We start from the raw sequence: 17,600 nt of genomic DNA, 5'->3' as shown, positions 1-17,600 counted from the left end.
ACACACACAGACAGAAGACTGTCTATACATACACATGTACACACACACACAGAATACTGTCTACACATACACCATGTGCACACAGACAGAAGACTGTCTATACATACACCATGTGCACACACACACAGAATACTGTCTACACATACACATGTACACACAGACAGAAGACTGTCTACACATACACATGTACACACACACACAGAAGACTGTCTACACATACACCATGTGCACACACAGACAGAAGACTGTCTACACATACACATGTACACACACAGACAGAATACTGTCTATACATACACATGTACACACAGACAGAAGACTGTCTACACATACACCATGTACACACAGACAGAAGACTGTCTACACATACACATGTACACACAGACAGAAGACTGTCTACACATACACATGTACACACACACACAGAAGACTGTCGACACATACACCATGTGCACACACAGAAGACTGTCGACACATACACATGTACACACAGACAGAAGACTGTCTACACATACACATGTACACACAGACAGAAGACTGTCTACACATACACCATGTGTACACACACACAGAAGACTGTCTACACATACACATGTACACACACACAGAAGACTGTCTACACATACACATGTACACACACAGACAGAAGACTGTCTACACATACACATGTACACACACAGACAGAAGACTGTCTACACATACACCATGTACACACACAGAAGACTGTCTACACATACACCATGTACACACACAGACAGAATACTGTCTACACATACACCATGTACACACAGACAGAAGACTGTCTATACATACACATGTACACACAGACAGAAGACTGTCTACACATACACCATGTACACACACAGAAGACTGTCTACACATACACCATGTGCACACACACACAGAAGACTGTCTACACATACACATGTACACACACACACAGAAGACTGTCGACACATACACCATGTGCACACACAGACAGAAGACTGTCTACACATACACATGTACACACACAGACAGAAGATTGGGGGCTGCAAGATGGCTCAGCAGGTCAAGGCACAGCAAGCCTGACAACCCAAGTATGATTCCCAGGGCCTACATGGTTGACAGAGAGAACAGAGTCACACAAGTTGTCACGTGACCTACACAGACACACACTCTAAATAAATAAATAGATGTGATTTTTAAGGTATTGATACATAGAACCAATGCAGCATATCTTATAGCACTGGATGAATGGCAGCATCATGAATATTTTCTCCTTTTCTCTTCGCATGCTTACAAAGTGTTCATTTCAGAGAGTCACAAAGAGTGCCTGCATCATCAGTCTAATGTAAATCGGGTCTCTGTTTCTGTGGCCTATGTGTAGGCAGGCCCTCCTGTGTCTCCATACTAACACCTAGTGCCCTGCTAGCCTAGTAGGCATAGGTAAAAGTGCACAGCAGATATACACAAGCCTGTGTCTGGTGATGGTGTTCAGTTTAAAGACATTGTTTTTATGTGTGTGCCTGTATGTGTGCCTGTGCACATGTGCATGCCTGGAGCTCTTACAAATCAGAAAAGGGCTTTGAATCTCCTGGCTATGAGCTGCCATATGAGCCTTGGGTACCAAACCTGGGTTGTCTTGCAAGAGCAGCCAGTACTCTAAATGCTGAGTAATGTCTCCAACCCTGGTGTCTAGATTTTATGACATAAAGGTTTAGAGGCCAGGCTTTGGTGGCACACGCCTTTAATCCCAGCACTCGGGAGGCAGAGGCAGGTGGATCTCTGAGTTCGAGGCCGGGCTGGTCTATAGAGCAAGTTCCAGGACAGCCTCCAAAACAATACAGAGAAACCCTGTCTCAACAAACAAACAAACAAAAAAAGATTTAGAAGTGAAAAATACAAAGTTATGGGTTATGAAATTGTTAATTCCACTGATCGAGAATAAGACCACTACCACAGTTTAACTCCAAATTTGAAACAAGCTTTAATTAAATACTGTCCAGGTCCATATCCAGGTTCCTGGGAAATGGTCCCAATCACAGTTTGCAGTGACTTAAGAAGGAAAACCCATAATTCATTGCATTTCCCATCAGGTCCAATCAGGGGCAAGCATACATTCTGCCTGTGAACCTCCTGCCCACATGTGATCATCACATCCAGGGCAAATGGGTCAAACACACTTGTTTAGGGAGATGAAAAACAAGGGGCTGTCATCTCCCATAAGCATTAACCTCCAGCATTTCAGCACCATCTCTCCTTGGGACTTGCAAATCAGAGACATTTTTTGTTTCATGCGTCTCTATGGCATACTAATTAAAACGTAAAGTGCCACATTGGCTCTCACACAATGACCTAGATTTCTGTTTCTACTATATAGCAATAGTTTGGGGTATACTCTGGATTTTTTGGGGGGAGATGTTTTTTGTATTTTTTATTTTTGTTTGTTTGTTTTGTTTTGTTTGTTTATGATATAGCCTTGGCTGTCCTGAACTTCACTATGTAGACCACGTTGGCCTCAAACTCAGGAATCTGCCTGCCTCTGCTTTCCCGGGTGCTATGATTAAAGGTGTGTACCACTACACCTGGCCAAAGCTTTTTACCTGTAAGGGAACAATGGGGCATTGACAACTTTGCATCATTCTTGGATGTGACAGATTAGGCAGAGAATACTTAGTTTTCCAGGAAGTTGTTTTTTGGATTAGTCAGGATTTCTCTATGCCGCTGCTAATAAGGAAGACTTCACTACACTGGCTTGGTGTCTATGACGTTTAAGGATTGTCACTCTTCTTCAGCTCTGTAGCTTAACTAAACTGAGACAAAACTGGCTGTCTCAACTGAGAAAGGAATTCCTCTTTCTTTGTAGAATTTCATTTAGGGAAACAAAGAGAGTCTACATTGCTCCCACCTTAGTTCACATACTCCCTCTGCTGGGGATTGTGGTCATTGCCAGCTTCCTAAGCAGAGCTAAGTTCCTTTTCAAAGGTCTGATTAACAGGAATGGAAAGTCCAGCAGAGCCCTCTCAGGGTGCTTCTTCGCATATCCCACACGTCATGACTGTGGCTGCCCTCTGATGTTGTCTGCCCTGAGCAGCTAACCCTCCATGTCCTGTTGCCCAAGTGCTGCACACAGGACTTGAAATCTGATGCCAAGCTTAAAGACAAGCAGCGCCCCCCACTCCCCCATGAACTTTGGGTCCAGTGTCCTCACCTCTGTGGATCAGTGAGTGCTTACAGAGGACTGACTGAGCCTGGGAACATTTTATTCTCACTGTCTTTCTCAGAATGTAGGGCTCCATTCCGTTTACAAGGCTATAGTTTAGAAACAAAGTCAGAGTAACATTTGTTCTTTTGGACTAGAGCAGTGGTCCCCAACGTTTCTAACACTGCAGCCCTTTATACGGTTCCTCATGTTATGGTGACCCCAACTGTAAAATTTTCATTTCTACTTTGTAACTGTAATTTTGCTACTGTAATGTAAACATCTGGGTTTCCCATGGTCTTTGGTGACCCCTGTGAAAGGGTCATTTGACCCAGGGGTCGGGAGCCACTAGGCTAGATGAACTTAGCTACCTTCCCATCTTGTCTATAAGAAACACACTTCAGGTGCCGGAGAGATGGCTCAGAGGTTAAGAGCTCTTCCAAAGGTCCTGAGTTCAATTCCAGAAACCACATGGTGGCTCACAACCATCATAATGAGATCTGTATGCCCTCTTCTGGTGTGCAGGCATACATGCAGACAGAACACATAATAAATAAATCTTTTTAAAAAAGGGAAGAGCTGGGAGGTGGTGGCACATTCTTTAATCCTAGTACTCAGAAGGCAGAGGCAAGCTGATCTCTGTGAGTTCAAGACCAGCATGGTCTACAGAGCGAGTTCCAGGACAGGCTCCAAAACAATACAGAGAAACCCTGTCTCGAAAATAAATAAATAAATAAATAATGATTTTGAAGAGGAAGAAAGGAAGGAAAAGAAAGAAAAGCAGGAAGAAACACATTTCAGCCAGGCAGTGGTGGTGCACGCCTGGCTGAAATGAGATTCAGGACACCTGATCTACAGAATAAGTTCCAGAACAGCCAGGGCTACACCGAGAAACCCTGTCTCAGAGCTGCCCTAGTTTGCTTTCTGTTGCTGTGAAAAACACCATGACCAAAAGCAGCCTGGGGAGGAGAGGGTTATTTTAGTTTGCAGGTTATATGCATTTCCATCATCAGGGGAGTCAGGGAAGAAACTCCCGGTAAGAGCTTGAAGTGGAAAGCCTGGAGGAAGCTCCTTCCTTCCAAGCTTAAACCAGCTCCCTTTCTTATACCAGTAAGTCCAGTTGCCCCTGGGCAGTGCACCCACAGTGGGCTCCACATAGACATGCTCAAAGGCCAATCTGATGTAAGCAATTCTTAAATCAGGGTTCTCTCTTTCCAGATGTATCAAGGTGACAACCAAAATTAACCACCACAGCCACCTAAGTTTATTTTTTCACAGTTTGGGTATGCCATAAGCGAAGCATGTTGGGAAAAACTGCTTTCATACTCTGTCCTTTAGTAACCATAGTTTATTGTCATGTTGGGGAAAAACTGCTTTCATACTCTGTCCTTTAGTAACCATAGTTTATTGTCATGTTGGGGAAAACTGCTTTCATACTCTGTCCTTTAGTAACCATAGTTTATTGTCATGTTGGGGAAAAACTGCTTTCATACTCTGTCCTTTAGTAACCATAGTTTATTGTCATGTTGGGGAAAAACTGCTTTCATACTCTGTCCTTTAGTAACCATAGTTTACTTAGTAACCATAATTTATGTTGGGGAAAAACTGCTTTCATACTCTGTCCTTTAGTAACCATAGTTTATTTAGTAACCATAATTTATGTTGGGGAAAAACTGCTTTCATACTCTGTCCTTTAGTAACCATAGTTTATTTAGTAACCATAATTTATGTTGGGGAAAAACTGCTTTCATACTCTGTCCTTTAGTAACCATAGTTTATTTAGTAACCATAATTTATGTTGGGGAAAAACTGCTTTCATACTCTGTCCTTTAGTAACCATAGTTTATTGTCATGTTGGGGAAAAACTGCTTTCATACTCTGTCCTTTAGTAACCATAGTTTATTGTCATGTTGGGAAAAACTGCTTTCATACTCTGTCCTTTAGTAACCATAGTTTATTGTCATGTTGGGGAAAAACTGCTTTCATACTCTGTCCTTTAGTAACCATAGTTTATTGTCATGTTGGGGAAAAACTGCTTTCATACTCTGTCCTTTAGTAACCATAGTTTATTGTCATGTTGGGAAAAACTGCTTTCATACTCTGTCCTTTAGTAACCATAGTTTATTGTCATGTTGGGGAAAAACTGCTTTCATACTCTGTCCTTTAGTAACCATAGTTTATTGTCATGTTGGGGAAAAACTGCTTTCATACTCTGTCCTTTAGTAACCATAGTTTATTGTCATGTTGGGGAAAAACTGCTTTCATACTCTGTCCTTTAGTAACCATAGTTTATTGTCATGTTGGGGAAAAACTGCTTTCATACTCTGTCCTTTAGTAACCATAGTTTATTGTCATGTTGGGAAAAACTGCTTTCATACTCTGTCCTTTAGTAACCATAGTTTATTGTCATGTTGGGGAAAAACTGCTTTCATACTCTGTCCTTTAGTAACCATAGTTTATTGTCATGTTGGGGAAAAACTGCTTTCATACTCTGTCCTTTAGTAACCATAGTTTATTGTCATGTTGGGAAAAACTGCTTTCATACTCTGTCCTTTAGTAACCATAGTTTATTGTCATGTTGGGGAAAAACTGCTTTCATACTCTGTCCTTTAGTAACCATAGTTTATTGTCATGTTGGGGAAAACTGCTTTCATACTCTGTCCTTTAGTAACCATAGTTTATTGTCATGTTGGGGAAAAACTGCTTTCATACTCTGTCCTTTAGTAACCATAGTTTATTGTCATGTTGGGAAAAACTGCTTTCATACTCTGTCCTTTAGTAACCATAGTTTATTGTCATGTTGGGGAAAACTGCTTTCATACTCTGTCCTTTAGTAACCATAGTTTATTGTCATGTTGGGGAAAAACTGCTTTCATACTCTGTCCTTTAGTAACCATAGTTTATTGTCATGTTGGGGAAAACTGCTTTCATACTCTGTCCTTTAGTAACCATAGTTTATTGTCATGTTGGGGAAAAACTGCTTTCATACTCTGTCCTTTAGTAACCATAGTTTATTGTCATGTTGGGGAAAAACTGCTTTCATACTCTGTCCTTTAGTAACCATAGTTTATTGTCATGTTGGGGAAAAACTGCTTTCATACTCTGTCCTTTAGTAACCATAGTTTATTGTCATGTTGGGGAAAAACTGCTTTCATACTCTGTCCTTTAGTAACCATAGTTTATTGTCATGTTAGGGAAAACTGCTTTCATACTCTGTTCTTTAGTAACCATAGTTTATTGTCATGTTGGGAAAAACTGCTTTCATACTCTGTCCTTTAGTAACCATAGTTTATTGTCATGTTGGGGAAAAACTGCTTTCATACTCTGTCCTTTAGTAACCATAGTTTATTTAGTAACCATAATTTATGTTGGGGAAAAACTGCTTTCATACTCTGTCCTTTAGTAACCATAGTTTATTTAGTAACCATAATTTATGTTGGGGAAAAACTGCTTTCATACTCTGTCCTTTAGTAACCATAGTTTATTTAGTAACCATAATTTATGTTGGGGAAAAACTGCTTTCATACTCTGTCCTTTAGTAACCATAGTTTATTGTCTGTTTTCTAAGCCGCAAAATGTGTAACATTCAAAACAAGAATGTATGTCCTGGTGAGGGAGCTGAGGCTCAGAGTTTTGAATAACTAATTCATTTGGCCCATAGATAGTTATAAGCAGGAAGTGCAGTTAGGTCTAAGTGGTGAAAAGAGAAAGCCTTTTAAACAGACTGCATGGTAATCTAAGTGATAGGAATGTAAAAGCAGCCAGGCAGTGGTGGCGCACGCCTTTAGTTGCAGCACTCGGAGGCAGAGGCAGGTGAATCTCTGTGAGTTCCAAGCCTGATATAGACAGCGAGTTCAAGGACAGGCTCCAAAGCTACATAGAGAAACCCTGTCTTGAAAAAAACAAACAAACAAACAAAAACATAGGAATGTAAAAGCATAGAACCCTGGTGTAAAGTCGATGGGCGGTGGTGGCGCACACCTTTAACCCAGCACTCAGGGGGCAGAGGCAGGCGGATCTCAATGAATCGGAGGCCTGGTTTACAGAGTGAATTCCAGAACAGCCAGTGCTACACAGAGAAACCCTGTCTCGTAAAACTAAAAACAAAACAAAACAAAAAGTCATGACACCTGGACTATACTATCCTAAACCTGTATCACTCTGGAAGCTGCTGTTGGCAAAAATTTGAAAGCAGATATATCAGGATTCTGGCGGACACCCCAAGGCTAACTGTGGCTACATGGCCATCGAGGAATGAAGGTTCCTACTGTTTCACTGTCAGGGTGCAAAGCTCCCGTCCACAAAGTTCCGTCAGGGTCCCATCACTCCTTTATCTTACACAACTCTAGAGCCACTGCACTCTGGCCTATGAAGCGGGACATGCAGGCATATTTGGGATGCCACATTATTACCGTGACTAAGACTAGGGAACCTGTCTGTTGAGTGGCCAGAAACTGTGGTGGATGCTCCTCACTGCCTGTCTTATACGTTTCCAAACCACATAGGCAAGCGACGGAAATCTAACCCAAAACCTCTTGTTCTGAGTGAAGCTAGAAAGCAGTTAATGATCTACAGACTACCTCAGGTCCTCCGGCTGCACCTTAAAAGATTCAGGTGAGCTTTGGGCAGAGCTACCTCCAGGGCTTGGGGAGGACAGATGGCTTTTTTGTTTTTTTTGTTTTGTTTTGTTTTGGTTTTGGTTTTGGTATGGGACAGAGAAGCTTGTTCCTGTGGTGTCTTTCACTTGCTGTGAAGAGTCAATGGTTCTTGTCCAGTAAAAAGAGCTGATGCTGAGCTGGGCAGTGGTGGCACATCCCCTTAGTTCCAGCACTCGTGAGTTCAAGGCCAGCCTGGTCTACAGAGCCAGTTCCAGGATAGCTTCCAAAGTTACACAGAGAAACCCTGTCTCGAAAAACCAAAAAATAGTAAAAGGAAGGAAGGAAGGAAGAAAAGAAGAGCTGATGTTGGGCCAGCGGCCTGGACTTCAGATCTCTTGCCTTGTTTAATTGCTAGCTTGCACCTAATGTCTGCCAATAATCTCCTCCCCTTGTTTGGGTTTATGCAAATCCATCCTAAGGATGCAGATAAAATAACAGTGAATGGGCAAGTAACAGACTATACAGAGACCATGCCTGAATTGTTTACTTTTTCTTTGTTTTTGTTTGTTTATTTTGTTTTTCGAGACAGGGTTTCTCTGTGGCTTTGGAGGCTGTCCTAGAACTAGCTCTTGTAGACCAGGCTGGTCCCGAACTCACAGAGATCTGCCTGCCTCTGCCTCCCGAGTGCTGGGACTAAAGCATGCACCACCACCCGGCCTGAACTGTTTCTTTAATGGTTTGTAGGTTCAAATACTCCATTTCACAGCAGATATACACTACACGTGGGTTTGATTAGTAGAGGGCAAAAGCAAAAAAAAAAAAAAAAGCTATTTTCTTACTTCCCTGCTTAACTAACTTACACTAGTCTGAGTAAAAAATTCATTTCCATGTCCTAGGTGGTCTGGCCGTAATCATCGAGAAAAGATTGGGGTCCATGTCGTCTTTGACCAGGTATTAACCATGGAACCTTACTGCTGCAGGGACATGCTCTCCTCTCTTGACAAAGAGACCTTTGCCTATGATCTCTCCGCAGTGGTCATGCATCACGGGAAAGGGTTTGGCTCAGGACACTACACAGCCTATTGCTACAACACAGAGGGAGGTGCGTGCGCTTTACTCTGTGGGGGCGGGGACATGGAAAAGGGTTGATTTGTTCACACTTTATTGCTTTTCATTATTTCCATCCCCCTGGGTCAGCTAGGGACAAATGAAATACATTAGAATTTAGTGAGAAGCCTTCTGCAAGTCGGGGTTTGGTAAGGATGTAAGGTTATGCTAGGAATGAACAGAACTACCCACATCAAAGCATTTGACCCGGTGCTAGAGGTTAGCGTTAGCACAGTATCATTGGTAGTACTGATTATCAGTGGGGTTACTGTGGCTATGGGGATGGTAATTATGCAGACCTGAGCTTCCTTCTTGGTCATGCAGAAATAATGGGGCCTTGGTCATATGTTATAAATCTTTAGCCTCACTCAAATAACTCTGAGGACATTGGGGCACTTTCTGAGGAGTGTGGGTATCAAGGGCCCTCCAAAGGAGCTTCAGCCCTACCCTGGGGCAGTCTCCAGCTGCTGCACTATAAAGATGGCTGGGATATAAACAAGTACCGCTATCACTCCCCTCTATTCCAGCTCTCTTCCCCTCTTCCTCTGCTTACTCCAGATTATCCTGGCTTGCTCTGGAGGCTTTAGTAGACATTAACAAGACATAAAAGAAACAAGGACAAAAATTGGTCTGTCAGTACTGTAGGCAAGAGTCTTTCTGGTGTTTGGTGGGGCGAAAGCCCAGGGTTATGGGAAGCATGGTGTCATTCACATGTCCCTCCCTCCCCATGGTCAGAAGGTGGCTCTGTTCCCCCATCTCCTGTGCACCTGTCTAGAAGTGTAAATAAACTAGGTCATCATTTTCTCTTTCTCTCGTTTGGCTTCCTAGGTTTCTGGGTCCACTGCAATGACTCAAAGCTGGATGTGTGCAGTGTCGAGGAAGTGTGCAAAACCCAGGCCTACATCCTTTTTTATACTCGAAGAACAGTTCAGGGCAGTGCGAGACTCTCAGAACCCCAACTCCAAGCTCAGGTGCAGTCCAGCAGCAAGGACGAAGGCAGAACATACACATTCCCCTGACTAGGAGACATGCATCAAAATGCCCTTACATTTTTCCTCTTGGATAATAAGGCTTGCCACAGGAACAAATTGCTGGGTTTGCCTCACTGGGCCTAGAGGAGACAATGCCAGGTGATTCCTGCCCTGTCAAAAATTGGTAGTCACTTTCTTTTGAAATCTTTTGGAAATTCCCTCCTTTCATAAAACAAATCTAAAGGAGTAACTTCTATGAAGATTCTTTTGTCAGTTGCTTCTGGATAATAGAGGGATGGAGGGCGGGGGGGGAGTGATCATCCAGCCAGGAGAGCAGCCATGTCTGTTCTCTTGTCATGAGCCCCTTACTAATCAGGACCTCCCTGCAGCACTGCACAGAGCAGTGAGGAGGGCCCCAGGCTGGCAGCTGGTGGAAAAGATTGGTTCCAAAGTGGAAGGTGAAGTCACAGCATTTATTCGCACAAAAGAGGTGACCATGAAGGATCACAGCTTGCAAGCTTCCTTTTTTAGGAGAGAAGTTGGAGAGTGGGGTGAGGAGCATAGAGCAGATTTCCCGTTCCAAATGGGAGGCTCTCAGAGGTAGGCAGGCTTCTTTGGAGCTGCTGCCGTCTTCTCCTTACTCTACACTGGTGAGACAGGGTGTGAGCCACCCTTCCTTTTGAGGAGGCAGACATAGGAGGAGGCACAGACCAGTGCATAGTTGGTCTGCCCATGTCCCCTAGTTCCCCAGTAGGACCCTGGCTCAGGTCTGGAGCCAGCACATGGTTGGTTCAGATTGGTCTTTGGGTCAGAGTTCAGTGAAGGTGAGTGGGGACTGTCCCAATGCCTGCTGCCCCCAGGGTCTCATCTTTTTGGTGTGCGGCTTCTTCCCTGCACCCAGAACATTGGGCTCACAAGGTTTGGGAGCTTTAGCTTCCCTAGCTAGGGTGTGAATGTGTGCCCCATTCTTGCTCATGCCCTGGCCTCTTCTCTTCCTAATCTGCTACTTATTCTCACCTGCTGCTCTGGCCACCTGCCCTGGGTCCACGAAAGGTACACGAGACTCCCATCTTTCACTCTGCTATTAGTAAAAACACATCTTTCAAATTGGTCCATTTCTAACTGGAATTAGACACAGAGTAGACCCTCATTCTCTTTGCGATGGCCTTTTTAGTGACACAGCGTCTCCTATGAACAATAGCTCCAGTGACAACTGATGGGAATGGATAGGGACGGTAGTTGAAGGGTGGGGACAAGGAAGCACTGCTGTTCCTGTAGCATTTACTGTTGCCCTCATTTGAAATGAGCTCTCCCATTGGCCTGCCAAACATCACTGAGACATAGAAGAAATCAGACAGAAAATGGCTCCCCCAACAGGGATGGTATGGCTAGATTTAAACTTGCTTTTTTACAACGCTGTGAGGTTTCTGTATTTAGCTTTTATTTGGAAGCGATAATGTATGGCATTTTTGTGCTGTTTGCTTTTTACTGTCTACTGCAGGCTTTGTTGTGAGCTTTGCATGGCCTCCTCCTCTCCAGGACACTGTTTTAAAGTGTCTGATGGTCCATGCTGCCTGTGGTTCTGATAGAAAGCTGTACCCTGAGGTCCATATCACCACGGTGCAAGGTGGTGATGATGTGTTGCCATGGTAGGAAAGCCCATTCAAACACACGTCAGGTGGTCTGGTACACCCCTGGAAGGCCAGCACTTGCTAGGCTGAGGCAGGAGGATTATGAGTTTCAGGCTACATTGTGAGACCCTGTCTGAAAAACAAAAATAACAAACCATTGAGAGTAAAAAAGGAAACAAGACTAAATTGTACCTCATCTTAAACCCTGTGGTGTTTGTTTAGAAAGAGAACTTGCACTTGCATGCAGAGAATACATTTGTCTGTCTAGAGGGGAATACATTAATCAATATAAGCACTTAAAGGAAAATTAGAAGGTTCTAATTCAGTTTTTTTTTGGTTTTTTTTTTTTTTTTTTTTTTTTTTTTTTGGTTTTTCGAGACAGGGTTTCTCTGTGGTTTTGGAGGCTGTTCTGGAACTCGCTTGGTAGTCCAGGCTGGTCTCGAACTCACAGAGATCCGCCTGCCTTTGCCTCCCGAGTGCTGGGATTAAAGGCGTGCGCCACCAACGCCCAGCTTCTAATTCAGTTTTTTAAAAAAAGTTTTATAGCAACTATCAGCAAGACTGGTAAGCATATTGGGGACTTTATAAATATTTAGCTGACCTGAACACCCACATATGAGAAACCAGCTGTCTCCACTGAGCCCCCTCATGAAGGTGCCACTGCAACCACAGACAACACCTCAGGCACCAGAAGCAGCAGCATGAGAGTTAGGGACTTGGTGTTTAAGGAGATCTCTGTTGCAGAAGCCTGTGTGCTGTGTTGTCCTCTGCCTCTGGTGTCTGCAGAGCCAAAGCAGAGGACACTGTCAGTTACATCACACAGCGACATTCTAAAGAAAGAGCAGATAAACCGTGACTGGCTGGCTCCAGGTCAAATGCCGGGTGCTGCTCTCCCAGTCGCACTCTCTGTGAGCCCTCTGTGATTGGCTGGTGTGTTTACTTACCATTGTAGCCAGCCAAGAAGAATCCACCCCAGCCCTCAAAAACGATCTTACCTCAGTCTAGCCTGGCCCTCGTGCTTGTGGCTGCCTCTTAACAGCAGCACCCATGCTAGTGCAAACGTAGCCGGGATGCCTTGGCAGCCAGGAATTGCAGCTCTTATCAAATGGCAGGCATAGCTCTTGCCAGCTTTAGCCAGCCCCTCTGGCCGAAATGGGAGGGCAGTTGCCACATGGTGAAGAACTAGATGTCTCTAAAAATGTCATGAATAAAACTGGAAACTGTAGAAGTGTTCATGTGTCCTATGGACTCAATAGCAGAGTTTATTTTTGTTCACAACAGCAAGGCTTCTAGAGTCCATGATTGTATGAGTCCCCTGCTCTGGCTTTGTCTTCAGCTCCATCCACATCCAGGGGAAAAACCAAGGAGGTGGACTGGCTGGCAGTGTCCCAGGGTTAGCAAAGAGGTCGAGAGTAGTGCAGAATGAAGACTTGGGTGGGGTGGGGTGGGGGAAGCAAGGGAGATCTGAAATTTGTTTTACTGCTACAGCTTTGTGAACTAATTTTATACAATTCATGAAATTTGGTGCCTTGTACTTAATTACAGTTTGCATGAGATTGAAGTTAAGGAAAAGGGTTCCTTTTTGTTATGTCAAGTGGCAGATGGATCTGTAGTGTCCACAGGATATGTGCTGTCAGATTTTATAGAACATTGTTTTCTCTTGTGCATGAATGCAATTGCTCTTACCAGCAGCGAGTTGTAGAGTCTCAGTGTCCATAACCGTTTGTATTTGCAGTCAGCCATCAAATGGCTGCTTTTCAAGGCAGTCAGCACACACCATTGTTGTTCATTGCCTCTTGTGTTTGCCAAACAGCAGTGCTGGCCTTGTCTGGAAATGACCCTTTCCTGGATGCCTATCACATCCCTCCCTGCGGTTGCAGCTTATGTGTGTAAGGGTTTCTAGCTACATGGGAGAGCCAAATGATCAAAAAAGCTTTTATGAAAACCATGACTGAAGCTAGGCAATCATCGGCAGGTATCGTCACCAATTCTGAAGTCCTGCACAAACCATCAGGATGCTTCCCCCACATGTGAACCTTTAGTTTGTAAGACAGACCAGTACACTGTAATTTGCAGAGTGAGTGAAGCAAAAATGATTGATGTCCCTGTCACCGCTACCCTGAAGACTTTCTGGGCAGATGCAACCGGGATAGTGCTAAGTGGCTGTAGATCGCAAGACGCGGTCTGTTGTCAGGGCTGCACAGCCTGGTTCTTTCGCTCCAACCGTAAGGTTTCTACTGAGCTTATGAGACTCCCCCAAAGATGTTGACAGGCTCACTATTCAAAGCACACTCGGTAAATGGGTTCCTCAACCTAGTTCCTGTATCTTCAGGGTGAAATTTCCAAAGGCCACTTGGTTTTTTACCAGCTAAGTGTGGGTCTCTCCAGTGGTTCTGTCAGTGCTAAAGCACCTTATCAAGACTGTGAGCCTTGTCTCTTCCACACCCCTGCTGCTCAGTCCAGGGCTGTCACTTTAACCTCTACGTACTTGTCAGCCCACACATGGCTCTAAATACACCCTAGCTTAGCTATGAGGCAAGTGGTCACTTTTGTTAACTGTCCATACTTAATCTGTCATGTTTCATTTAAATACAGCTAGTGCTTGAGCACTTAGCTAGCATGCTTGAGGCCCTGGGCTCCACCCAGCCCCACTAAACCAGTTTAAATAAAACTGCCAGGCCAGCATTATGGCTTCAAACAGCAACAGTAAAGTTACCTGAAATTATACCTTAAACTTGGATTGAAATTTCATTTCAATTATACTTTTGAAAGCTATCTTAATTCTTTAAAGATTCTTTTTCAACATAGAAATTTTAATGAAATAAAACTACTTAGTTACAGGATCATATAGCAAACTTTAAGGTTTCATTCCTCAAAAAAATAAAAAAAACAGGCTGCTATTTCCTGGATTAGCCAAGGTCATGTGGGGTTCTGCATCTTTCATACAGCTTCCTATTCACCCTTTGGGCCTTTGAAAGTAATTGCTTCAAACCCAAGCCTTATCCCTGTATTCATATTTATGGCCCTGCCCTCTCTAATCCCCCCACCCTTTTTTATTTGTTTTCAAGACAGGGTTCCTCTGTATTGTTTTGGAGCCTGTCCTGGAACTCACTCTGTAGACCAGGCTGGCCTTGAACTCACAGAGATCCACTTGCCTCTGCCCCCCCCCCCCAGTACTGGGATTAAAGGCGTGTGCCACCAACCCTCCAGCTAAATTCTAGGGTCTTAATTCATGTTAAGCCAGTTCTAGGTCTGAATTTACTCAATTTCTCCCAACCATCATCACACAGGTTCTACCTGATATACATTCACAAGAAAATGGTAAACCCCACCCTATATATGGCTAGGCATGTAGCTCAGTAAAGTGCTTGCCTGGAAAGCCTAAGGCTCAGAGTTTGATCCCAGCACCACACAAAATCCTAACGATTGATTGGTGGAGGCAGCAGGATAGTTCAAGGCTATCTTCAACTATGTACTTAAGTTTGAGGCCAGCCTGGGCTACATTACCCTGCTTCAAAAACAAAAACAAAACTTTTCCAATTGCCTTCCCCGCCCCCTTTCTAGGTGTTTGGAAGTCAAATTCATGAGTTTTCTGCAGTGAGCTATGCTCCTGGGCCCCAGATAGATTGAATGAAATGTATACCAGCAGATCTAGGAGAGGCTAGAGGTAACGTGTCAGCACGCAGCCGTGGTCCAGTTACACTGACCCTTTCTCACACATGCCCTGTAATCCAAGACCAGTTCTAAGGGGGCCTTGGCACACAAAAGCGGTATTTTTTTAAATGCCCAATAAATTGACTAAATGAAACTACGGAGAGCCTATTTCTAGCACCGCCTTGTCCCGTGAGCACAGGAGCCTTTCCTTCTTGGTTCATGTGCTCCAAAGAACACCAGACAGTGGCACCAGCATGAGTCGTGGGGAGGAAGCTTCCTTACGCCCAGTAATGAGTTTGCCAATACCCACACATCAGTGCCCTATTCTGCCACCAATCCCACTCCAACAACAGTGCCTTCCTGATGCCTGGAAAGCACACCTGGTAAACCAAAATGCCAAACACCACCAAGAGGCTTCTTCCCCCAGGACTGCTCAATAGAACCATCGGCTTTGAGGCTTGTCTGCATCCCTGTGCAGTGGGTGGTTCCCTTTCAGCTTCTTTTTATCCGTTTCTAAAATGAGGCACAACGTCTCCATTACAATCCATGTTTGGGGCTCATACCTGTCTCTTGAGTGTGAATACAAATTATGTTTTTTGATTTTGTAAACTGACCTTTTTACACCTTGGTTTTGAAAGAAGTTTCTTATTAAAAGAATAAAACGTCTGTCTTTGTGTGCAGGTTTTATTTGAAATATTTTCCAAGAACCATTACTAGACCTCAGGACATGGGCAAAGATCACCCTCTGCAGAAACTTGGAAACTGCACAGAGAACTGTGCAGAGGTAACGTTTAAGCCAGGGCTGGGGACTGGCCAGGGGTGGAGATTCAGGCAAGGAGAGGAGTGGAATCCACTTCAGCTGCCACGGGGCAGTATCCTGTGGTCACAGACAGTAAGTTGTCTTTGGGAAGTTTGAGTACACAGGATTTCCATTATCTGCAACCAGATAACAGGTAGTGTTAGAAATGGGGAAAACACAAGAAGAAAATTGCTTTCACCTAGAAACCCAAGGGAGAGGATTTACATCAAGTCTCCCTCCTCCCTGTGAATAGCTGACAGAACACATTGTTGCTGTCATCTTTCACGACTTGTGAAACAGGCAAAGTTAAGCGCTTACTTGGCTACACCCCTGGCTGAGGCGCCATCAAATCAATGTCACTCAAGTTCCTGGCCAGCCAAACTCCCGCAGCAAACAGTCCCAAATTGAGGATCAAGTTCCTGGGTAGAGAATATATTTCATTAACCCTGAAGTCACTGAGTCTCAGGAAGCTAATGACACACCATGGGAAGTTTCCCCTCAACACCACTTTCTAAGGGTGTTGATGAACACCACCCGATACAGTAGCATGTCGCTCAATAAGCACGTGAGAATTTGAAGTTTACATCTATTCCTAACACAAACGGGCCACCTTAGCACTCTTCCAGGGCTATAACTCCCGTTTAAGTGTTGGCACCTCTTCCTGCCTCGTAGGTCGGGGCCACTTTTTTTTTTTTTTTTTGGTTTTACGAGACAGGGTTTCTCTGTATTGTTTTGGAGGCTGTCGGTCCAGCCTGGCCTCGAACTCACAGAGATCCGCCTGCCTCTGCCTCCCGAGTGCTGGAATTAAAGGTGTACGCCACCACCACCCGGCCGGGGCCACTTCTTAAAACGATTACATTCATTCATTAAGTGTGCGATCCTGTATGTTCACACATGCAACTGTGGAACAGAGTACAACCCTCAGTCCCAGAGATCGAACTCATGTCCTCAGGCTTGGCGGCAAGCGCCTTCACTCGCTGAGCCATCGCTACAGCCCACGGCTAGAACCACGTGACACATGTCTTTGCCATCAGGACATTTTCTGAGCCTACGGTCTCAACAAAACACAGAAAGCCACCACGAGACCACTGTGCTGTCAATGTGGTAAAATCCCTCGGAATGCCAGGCTCACCAGGAAGGGAAACACAAGTTTATTAAGCCAGAGGGGCAGCCTCGGTTACCTCCGGAAGTCGTTCCTATCCGTGGCGAAGCGGTACACACCGCGGAGCCAGTCTCCCACGTTGTCTGGAACCTCGGGGGCCTCGCTGGCCGAGCCGGGAGCGCTCACCGTCACCCCGCTAGAAGCCATAGCAGCACCGAGCGCCTCCTCCGCACTGGCTGCGGGCGGCGCACAGTCGGCGCAGACCGATCACGCAATTTCCGACTCCGCACTTCCGCCGGCCGGCAATGAGAGACGAGAAGGCCCGCCCCCGACCGTATCCACGAGTTCAGAGCTTGAAGCCCAGGTCGGAGGTGGAGCCCTGCTCGCTACCCCACCTCCTGAGGCCTGGAGCATCAGTGCCGTTAGTTTAAGCCAGGTGCTGACGCTGGGGCTAGCCCGTCCCGTGGGGATAGGGGCTAGCTCTCCTAGGAAGCTCCAGGGTGGGGTGTCCCCAAGAAAGTTTTCTTCAGGCTAGAGAGCGTGCGGTGCGGATG

At 44.8% G+C, this 17,600-nt stretch overlaps 2 protein-coding genes across 13 annotated transcripts in view; one reads left to right on the top strand and one right to left on the bottom strand.

The window, feature by feature from the left end:
* Nucleotides 1-10,106, top strand: part of Usp49 (ubiquitin specific peptidase 49) — an 81,217-nt gene extending 71,111 nt beyond the window's left edge. For all 12 annotated transcript variants that reach the window (XM_040729283.1, XM_040729284.1, XM_040729285.1 and 9 more), the window contains 3 exons: nucleotides 7,690-7,798; nucleotides 8,679-8,884; nucleotides 9,718-10,106. In XM_040729283.1, coding sequence (XP_040585217.1) covers nucleotides 7,690-7,798; nucleotides 8,679-8,884; nucleotides 9,718-9,908 — 506 coding nt within the window. In that variant the 3' untranslated portion in view covers nucleotides 9,909-10,106. The remainder of the gene's footprint in view (nucleotides 1-7,689; nucleotides 7,799-8,678; nucleotides 8,885-9,717) is intronic.
* A 5,709-nt stretch (nucleotides 10,107-15,815) lies between these two features.
* On the bottom strand, nucleotides 15,816-17,273 carry Tomm6 (translocase of outer mitochondrial membrane 6). The gene is made up of 3 exons (XM_005072386.4): nucleotides 17,126-17,273; nucleotides 16,263-16,363; nucleotides 15,816-16,081 (listed from the first exon to the last, which is right to left on the bottom strand). The coding sequence occupies exons 1-2, from the start codon at nucleotides 17,251-17,253 to the stop codon at nucleotides 16,267-16,269; spliced, it is 225 nt and encodes a 74-aa protein (XP_005072443.1). The 5' UTR covers nucleotides 17,254-17,273; the 3' UTR covers nucleotides 15,816-16,081; nucleotides 16,263-16,266.
* Nucleotides 17,274-17,600: the final 327 nt, after the last annotated feature.

This window comes from Mesocricetus auratus, unplaced genomic scaffold (assembly GCF_017639785.1).
Source record: "Mesocricetus auratus isolate SY011 unplaced genomic scaffold, BCM_Maur_2.0 Super-Scaffold_100021, whole genome shotgun sequence".
Classification (NCBI taxonomy): domain Eukaryota; kingdom Metazoa; phylum Chordata; class Mammalia; order Rodentia; family Cricetidae; genus Mesocricetus; species Mesocricetus auratus.
Note: the sequence above shows the minus strand (reverse complement) of the source record. Positions and strands in the feature narration are given on the sequence as shown.

Bases quoted from the DNA above. Each gene is read 5' to 3' on its own strand.
- Tomm6 (XM_005072386.4), bottom strand. From the start codon at position 17,253: ATGGCTTCTAGCGGGGTGACGGTGAGCGCTCCCGGCTCGGCCAGCGAG. The intron at 16,364-17,125 runs GTAACCGAGGCT...TTCTCTACCCAG, and splicing joins GATAGGAACGACTTCCGGAG to GAACTTGATCCTCAATTTGG.